This window comes from Helianthus annuus, chromosome 5, assembly GCF_002127325.2.
Source record: "Helianthus annuus cultivar XRQ/B chromosome 5, HanXRQr2.0-SUNRISE, whole genome shotgun sequence".
Taxonomy (NCBI): Eukaryota; Viridiplantae; Streptophyta; class Magnoliopsida; order Asterales; family Asteraceae; genus Helianthus; species Helianthus annuus.
The window spans coordinates 95,918,199-95,927,330 of record NC_035437.2 but is presented as its reverse complement, the minus strand read 5'-3'; the positions used below and the strand labels follow the sequence as shown (position 1 = coordinate 95,927,330).

Here is a 9,132-nt window from a genome sequence, read left to right as displayed (position 1 = left end):
AACTTATCCCTTCGCGCTAATTCATCTGTGCCCAGTTCAAAATCCAAAAGCGTATGATTCCGTAACACCCTTTGATCTACCGGAAGGATTGGTGTTTCCGGCATAGGAGGATTTTCCGGCCCACTGTATCGAATCGGTCCCCGTATTCTCTTCCTTTTCTTTGACCCGGTGCGATTAGATCCCTCATCCGACATCCTGTCAACAAGAAACAACATCACACAATTAATACCGTAACATAGAACTTGTAACCGTATAGCATTCCCTTCATGGTTACAAGTTTCAATCGAATGCCGAATTGTGTTGAAAAATCAATTAAGTCGGTCAACCCGTTCGAATGGAGATTGAGTACGAACGGACCGACCGACAATTAAAATTCATTTTCTAACTCGATTTCAGCTCTTAAGAATCAGAATCGGCATTCGAAACGAGGTAGAAAGCTTTTTATAATTTTTCAGAATTTTTAATTTTTTTTTTCACCAAGATATATACATATATACAAACCGCGCCCCGACTACCAACCGGCCTGACTTTTCGCTCAACTTACTTGCCTCGACACAATCATCCGCTCCTCGACATTATCGCCTTATAAACATGCACCGAATAGAACATCGATGTCATCGACCCTTTTCCACACTTTACTTCCCAAATCAATGCCTAAATGCCCACTATCGTTTCATATTCCTTAAACACTCATCAAACACTTACTATCTGCATCACATTCTCAACTTGCTTCCTTAACCACAATACACCTTGCGCCTATATCCGACATAACGCAACTAAATGATTATACCTCAATAACTACCCCCATTAAGCAACCTTCATGACAAACATACCACACGTGTCAATTAACCAAAAATCAAAACTTCATAACTCGCCATAATCGTCTAGACATGTACTTCGACTTTATCATGCGTTCTACCAATCCACTGTGCTAATTACCCAACTCGCACCTAAATCCCTGTTTTGCAATATGTCTCAACTCAAAACCAATTTCCACACAATTTACATTCACTACCCCGCTCAACAAACTCACATCAACTCCAATTTTATCATAGTTTGAACCTAAATCCAACCTATCTCGATATGTCTACTGCACTTTCTCTATATTCACACACAAATTACCATTAATTACCTTCAATATCCCCCCTTTAACACCACCAAATAACATTCAAATTTGCAACAATAATGAAGAGACAACCTTAATAACAAGTAAAAATGCAAGCTTCATACCTGGACCGAGATTTAGTTTGGAATTAGAAGAACTATGCAAGCTTTGTTTGTTAACCGGAATCGGAATCGTCTACAGTCTGCCGCCGGCCGTCGGTTTTAACGGTGGTGGTGATGCTCGGTGTTTTCCGATGAATAATCGGAGATGGTAGCCGGCGGTGGTGGTTGAAGAGGGTTGGTAGAGGACGGTGGGTACAGCGGAGAAGAGGGAAGGAAGTGGAGAGCAATTTCTAGGTTAAAAAAAACTGCGCTGAGAGCCCGAAAGGGTTTTATTGTTGTGGTTTGGGCCGCGATACGCGGAAGAACAAGAGCCCCCCCCCCCCCCCCCCCCCGCGACACGCTAAGTTAATTTTAAAAAAAAACATTGACTTTTGACCGGAATGCTAGGCGACACGCGTACACGACTGTGGATCCGTCCGCGACACGCCTGTGAAGCAATTTTCCAGGAGTTTGCTTGAATTTTTAGTCTCCATGCCTTAGAAAAATTTTGGTTTTTCACTTGTTTTCACCTCCTTCACCCCCCAAACGAGTTTTTATGATCATTTAGCAATAAAAACATACCTGGGGCTCCTCTTCTGACAGTTTTCTTTCTCCAAATCATCTCATATCCCTGAAATACTCCGAAAACATACCGAAAACAACCGAAAATTGTGCAAAAATGCTCCAAAAACTGATTTTCCGGCCGTAATTTTTATGTGATCATAAAATCTCTTTGAAAATCACCTTGTCCTACCCCCCAAACGAGTGTGCGTTGCCCTCAACTGCACTAAAGCTTAACCAAACCACCCGAGCTTACCCACACTTGATTAACGGCACGGTTATACTCGAAAACTCACTAAAAACAATCTGACTAACTACGAAAGCAAAAAGAATAGTTACAAATGAACCTTAGGCTGCCTCCTAAGAGCGCTAAGTTTTAGATCTTCAGCCAGATCGTACCTGTGCGATTACTCAACATACTCGCGGACTGTGCTCACGTATAGCACCTCCACGTTCTTCTCAGGACCGTTAATTTCTCGAGCATTGAAGTACAGCTTCAGTCTGTGGCCGTTCACCATCAGGCGGATATGATCATCAAAGTCCTCAATCTCAAAATCACCGTGTTTTCCGACCTTTGTCACACGATAAGGCCCTGTCCATTTACTCTTCAGCTTTCCAGGGAACAGTTTCAACCTGGAATTGTATAACCAAACAAGCTGGCCAACTTCAAACACTTTCGGCTTGATCTTCGCGTCGTGCACTTTCTTCATCTTATCCTTGTATGCAGCAGCACAGTCGTACGCTTCATTCCTTATCTCTTCCAGTTCACCCAATGTCAATTGTCTCTCCTTACCTGCAGTATCATAATCAATGTTAATCTGTTTAACTGCCCAAAATGCACGATGTGCAATTTCTACCGGTAAGTGACATCCTTTTCCATAGACCAATCGATACGGTGTTGTTCCAATCGGTGTTTTGTACGCTGTACGATACGCCCACAAAGCATCGTCCAATTTATTGGACCAATCCTTGCGGTCCGCTCGCACAGTTTTTTGTAAAATTTCTTTAATTTGTCGATTAGAAACTTCGACTTGCCCACTCGTTTGAGGATGATACGGAGTGGCAATTCGATGATCAACACCATATCTCTTAAGGAGTTTGCCAAAGTTGAAATTCTTGAAATGAGACCCCCCATCACTTATGATCACACGAGGGACACCAAATCTCGAAAAAATGTTCGATTGAACGAACTTGCAAACAACCTTATGGTCATTAGTCTTGGTGGCAATGGCCTCAACCCATTTGGACACATAATCCACTGCCACCAAGATGTAAAGATTTCCAAACGAATTCGGGAATGGGCCCATAAAGTCAATTCCCCATACGTCGAAGATATCGACAACGAGGATTGGCTGCATGGGCATCTCATCCCGTTTCGAAATGCTACCCATCTGTTGACATCGTAAACAATTCTTAGCGTATTCAAACGAATCCCTAAACACCGTAGGCCAATATAGCCCACACGATAGCACTTTTCGTGCCGTTTTCTGTCCACTGAAATGTCCACCACATGCGGACTCGTGCACCAATGACAAAACTGATGGAATTTCTTCATCCTCAACACACTTCTGGATAATCTGATCAGCTCCAACTTTAAACAGATCCGGTTCATCCCATATATACTGCTTTGCTTGTGAAAGAAAGTGCGCCTTCCTAGATCTCGACCAATGGTCCGGAATGATACCCGAATGAGCATAATTAACAAAGTTAGCAAACCATGGTTGAGTATCAATAGTAAGTAAATGCTCATCTGGAAAAGTTTCCAGAATGTCATGTTCAGGTCCTTCAATCTCATTCACCACTCGTGACAGATGGTCTGCCACCACGTTTTCGCTTCCCTTCTTATCTCGTATCTCCAAATCGAATTCTTGCAATAAAAGGATCCATCTGATAAGCCTTGGCTTTGCGTCCTTTTTCTCCATAAGATACCTAATTGCAGAGTGATTAGAAAACACAATTACTTTACTACCACAAATATAAGGTCTAAACTTGTCTAAAGCATAGACAACAGCAAGCAGCTCCTTTTCCGTGGTTGTGTAATTCAACTGAGCATCCGCGAGAGTCTTGCTCGCATAATAGATTGCCACCGGTTTCTTGTCAACTCTCTGTCCCAAAACCGCACCTACTGCATAGTCACTAGCATCGCACATTATTTCAAAAGGAAGCGACCAATTAGGGGATTGTAGGATGGGTGCTTCAACTAACTTTTGTTTTAGTGTCTCAAAAGATCTTTTACAATGCTTGTCAAAAACAAATGGGACATCTTTTAACAAAAGATTACACAACGGTTTAGTGATAACTGAAAAGTTTTTAATGAACCGTCTGTAAAAACCGGCGTGTCCAAGAAAGGAACGGACGCATTTGACACTTGTGGGTGGTGGTAAGGTCGAAATTACTTGAATTTTTGCGTGGTCCACTTCAATCCCCTTACTCGAGACAACGTGTCCCAACACGATGCCTTCCTGAACCATAAAATGGCTCTTTTCGCAACTTAATACCAGGTTTATTTCAACACATCTTTTTAGCACTCGTGACAATTGGTCCAAACAGGCCTCAAAAGATGTGCCAAAGATTGAAAAATCATCCATAAAAATCTCCAAAGACTCCCCGACCATATCTGAAAAGATACTCATCATACACCTTTGGAAGGTGGCCGGGGCATTACACAGCCCAAACGGCATTCGCCTAAACGCAAAAGTACCGTAAGGACAGGTAAACGTAGTCTTTTGTTGATCATCAGGATGAATAGCAATCTGATTATAACCTGAATAACCATCAAGAAAACAGTAAAATTTCTGACCTGCGAGCTTTTCCACAATCTGATCAATAAAAGGAAGTGGGAAGTGATCCTTTGAAGTTGCAGCATTCAACTTTCTATAATCTATGCAAATTCTCCACCCGGTTACCGGCCGGGTGGCCACTTCCTTACCGTCTTCACCTGTAACAATCTGGATGCCCGTCTTTTTAGGCACCGTATGTGTCGGACTCACCCAAGTACTGTCCGATATGGGATAGATGATCCCTGCATCCAGCCACTTTAAAACTTCCTTTTTCACAATTTCCCGCATGTTTGGGTTCAATCTTCGTTGAGCATCCCGAGCCGGTTTTGCTCCCTCTTCAGTGATGATCTTGTGCATAACAATGGATGGACTAATCCCCTTGAGATCAGCGATTGTCCACCCAATTGCAGCCCGGTTGGCCATCAACACTTCCATCAAAGCTTTTTCCTGTTCAAGTGACAAATTGGAAGCAATAATTACCGGTAGGGTGTTGTTGTCACCCACAAAAGCATACTTCAAATGCTTTGGCAATGTCTTCAACTCGACTTGTGGAGGTGACTCAAGTGATGGCTTCAATTGAGTGTCAATATGATCCGGTAAATTCTCGACTTGATGTGTCCAAGTCGGCTTCAATTCCTTAGCAGCCATCACCTCCAACTCTTCTTCCGCATATTCCAATTCCACCTCTATTTCTGCCAAATCCCTGTCACAAACAAAGCACGTCTCTATAGTGCATTCCCCACTTTCGTGAGGATAACACCCGTCAATAATGTCCGCCATGAAGCATTCATCATTGACTAGAGAATCAGATGCACGGGCAAAAGCATTTAATCGGACCTTACGATTTCCAAACGTGATGTCAACCGTACCATTTCTATAATCGATTAGTGCATTAGCGGTTGCTAAAAATGGTCTACCAAGTATGACATTAGGTTGTTTAGTATTTTCAATTTGCACGTAGTCTAAAACCAAAAAGTCAACCGGGTAATAAAACTCGTCAACTTTGACAATGACATCACGCAAGATCCCCCGGGGTAGTTTTAACGTCAAGTCGGCCAACACCACGGTGGTGTCGGCTCGTTTCAATGGTCCGAAGTCGTATTGATCGTATAAACTTCCCGGTAAGATGCTGACACTTGCTCCCAAATCCAGCAAGGCTCGACTCATCTTAAATTCACCCACTTGAATGGGGATTAGAGGAGCACCTGGATCTCGGAGCTTTGGTGGAAGATCACCCGACAGAACGGCACTAACTTTTTCGGTTAAAGCTATCTTTTTCGGAAATTTGTTGTGCCGTTTTTGGGTGCAAAGCTCTTTCAAATATTTTGCATATGCCGGAACCTGCTTGATTGCGTCTAGTAACGGAAGATTAATTTTCACCTGTTTAAAAACTTCCCACATCTCATCCTGTTGTGGGCCCCGTTTATTAACAACTTTTGTTTCGGGATTAATTAAAGCCTTAGGAAATGGTACGGTATTACCCTCCATACCCTTCTCCTTTTTGTCACCCGGTTCAGTATCTATCACCCTATTATTTTCGAGATTTTCTTTTTTATTCTTTTTAGGGCTAATAGGTCCCGGCTCCGCATCGGACTCGTTTTCCTCATCAACTTCCTCCACAACACCTTCAACCAACTGTGGAGGAGTCCCAACCTGATTATCATAAACTTTCCCAGAACGAAGAATACTTACCTGATTAATTCTGGCGTTAGACGAACTCCCTTGATGCTGTGGATTCTTCGTGGTATCACTAGGCAATCGACTCGAATCTTTTCTCCCTTGTGCCATCTCGGTCGCCAGTTGGGCGACTTGCTTTTCCAATGCTTGATGAGATTTAGCTTGCACTTCTTGGTCTTTTTTTCATTTGCTTCAACATTTCCATAATCTCCCGATTGGAAACCTCCTCGTTTGAAGTATTTGCCTTGCCCTGCTCCTGTTGTTGCTGATAACTTCTTTGGTTGCCCTTGTTGTAATTTCCTTGAGGGTAATTCTGATTATAATTCGATTGACGGTTCTGATACGGCTGGCTTCCTTGATTCGGTACCTGAAAATGAGGATTCAATTGATTAGTATTACTGTACCGAAAGTTTGGATGATTACGCAAACCTGGATGATATGTGTTTGAATTCATATCATAATTCCTTTGCTCTCCATAAACCATGTTCACGTCCTCCTCAGCCGCTACAAACTGACCCGGGCATGCATCCAACGTATGTCCCAAATCTCCACATGAATCACAAACCGGAAAGGTTTGCGCCGCATGCAATGCATCCCGTTCGCCCAAACCTCTAAATTTCGCTAACTGGCGTTCCAATGCCTCCTTTTCTCTCTCTAGCTGAGCAACCCTTGCATTAGAAGCTCCCGCACTTGATGGTGCCACAATTGGATACTTTTTATTCCTATCCGACTGTGCTTGCCTCTTTGAATCTGCTGCAACAATATCCAAGTAATCCCAATCTACATCCACATGATTTTTCAAAAAGGTACCTCCAGTAATAGCCTTAATATCCCGTCTGTCCTCATTTGAAATCCCATCGTGGAATGCAGTAATCAACTCCCATCTTTGAATACCGTGGTGAGGACAGTTACGGATCAATTGATTGAACCGTTTCCAAGCCTCGTAAAGAAGCTCACCCGGTAGTTGCTGGAACTCTCTAATTGCTAATCTCCCCGTTTTAGTTCTTTGCGGGGTATAGTACTCATCCAAAAATTGTTGCTGCAGCTCTTGCCATGTATAAATGCTAGCATATGGCAACGATGTAAACCAATCCCTCGCAACATCCTTTAATGAAAACTGAAACAATACCAACTTAACCTGATCTGGCGTGAAACCGTGTCCAGCAATCATACCACAAACTGCCTCAAAATCTGCTGTGTGTGCATATGGCTCCTCAGTACCTTTCTCGTGAAAGGTAGGTAGCATGTTCAGAATATGTGGTTTTGCTTCAAACGAACGTTCCACATTACCCGGTGCTACTGGCATCACTATCGGGGATGCATGCTCAGCAATGTGCGGCCTAAAGTGGCTTTCAACTCCTCGAATATTCGGATCCGGAAATCGAGGATCTCTTTGTCTTTGACGAGGTGCAATCGGTGCCCTATGAACCTGTGGCGGGGTCTGATAAGCATCTACTCCCCGTGGCTGTCTCTATTGCTGATACAACGGCTGATTACGATTAAGTGCCTGATGTTGAAACCCACCTGGATACCCCATATACCCCTCATTTATCCCCCACTCCTCGTCTCCATATCCATCATCCCATGTCTCTGTTCTCACCCTATTATCCACTTGCTCAAACATAGCACCCGACCGGTTCGGGTGTGGCACAAGATTTGGTTGATTCACGGTCCGTAAGGGATCGGGCTGTGGTGGTAATCGGCTTTCTAGAGAGTAAAGTGGTCCACCAATAAAATTTGAAATTCTCCAGTTGGAGTAGAGGTTGGTTGGGTGGTTGTGCTTGATGATGGTGCAATGGGTGTGGTCTGTTGTTGTGGTTCAGATGTAAATGGAGGCGGTGGCATCGGTGGCAATTCAGTAGTTGATGTTTGTTGTGGTGTTTGCTGTTGTGGGGTGGATTGGTTTTCTGAAGGATTCATGGTGGTTTGAACTGCTTTTCCCTTCAAGGCTGAACGAAGAATCAGATTTTGGCGTGCGGTCTTTTCAATTTCGGGATCAAACAAGAGCGGAGAAGATCTTCCTGAAAACCGAATATGCATGCAAAAAGATCACCTGCACACAAGTAAACAAGAAAACAAAGCGTAATACCAAACAAGACAAAACTAAACAAAAAGAAATATTTTTGGGTTTTTATGATTTTTTCAAAAACAATAAAAGAAACGACTACTACTAAACTAACACTAAGCGCACGAATTCCCCGGCAACGGCGCCATTTTGATGACTGTCGTAAGGGTCATGTAAAAACCTAAATAAGCTACGTAGATAGCGTAAGTAGGGTATCGTATCCACGGGGAATTTGTGGTCAGTGTCGCGTTTTTAAGTAAGAACTAAATCAACTAGATTGGGAGTTTTGTGAATTGGATTATAAAAACTAGAAAGCTAATTAATAAAGTTGTAATCAATACGAGAAAGAATAACCTCTACCCGGAATCCCAATTACCCGTTTAACAACAAAACATGTTTACCGATTCAAAACACCACATAGACATGGTCTCGGAATTAATGAATCTGATTAGTTATCAAGGATAGTTTTTAAGATTCACTATGCCACCTAATAACCCGTTCAGTTGTATCAACTACCCGTCAATTTACCAAACCGCTAACAACGCAAGGAAGTTGCCAATACGCTTAATAAATGACAAATAATTCAAACACAATAAACGTTTACCAAGAATCCAACACGAGTGGTCAAGCTGTACCAGTTACACGAATCCGCAAACAAGAATTAATGCCTAACAATGTAAAAGTTCATCCGAGTAGAAGTTATAAGAAGTTTAGCCGCTCATTGTTGTCATACTAGCTTCGGTAATGATTCGGGAATTGCAAAACATCAAGTAGGGTTTTGAATGATTGCGTATGATGAAAGATGATGCTCTTCGATCGTCTAAAACCTGATTGCCGGATGCT

General features: G+C 42.7%; 1 protein-coding gene across 1 annotated transcript; it reads right to left on the bottom strand.

Annotated features, from left to right (window-relative positions):
- Positions 1-6,381: 6,381 nt before the first annotated feature.
- Positions 6,382-7,530, bottom strand: LOC110943338. The gene has a single exon (XM_022185089.1). The coding sequence runs from the start codon at positions 7,528-7,530 to the stop codon at positions 6,382-6,384; it is 1,149 nt and encodes a 382-aa protein (XP_022040781.1).
- Between the last annotated feature and the right edge of the window lie 1,602 nt (positions 7,531-9,132).

Excerpts from the sequence above, each read along its gene's own strand:
- LOC110943338 (XM_022185089.1), bottom strand. The coding sequence starts at position 7,530 with ATGCCAGTAGCACCGGGTAATGTGGAACGTTCGTTTGAAGCAAAACCA.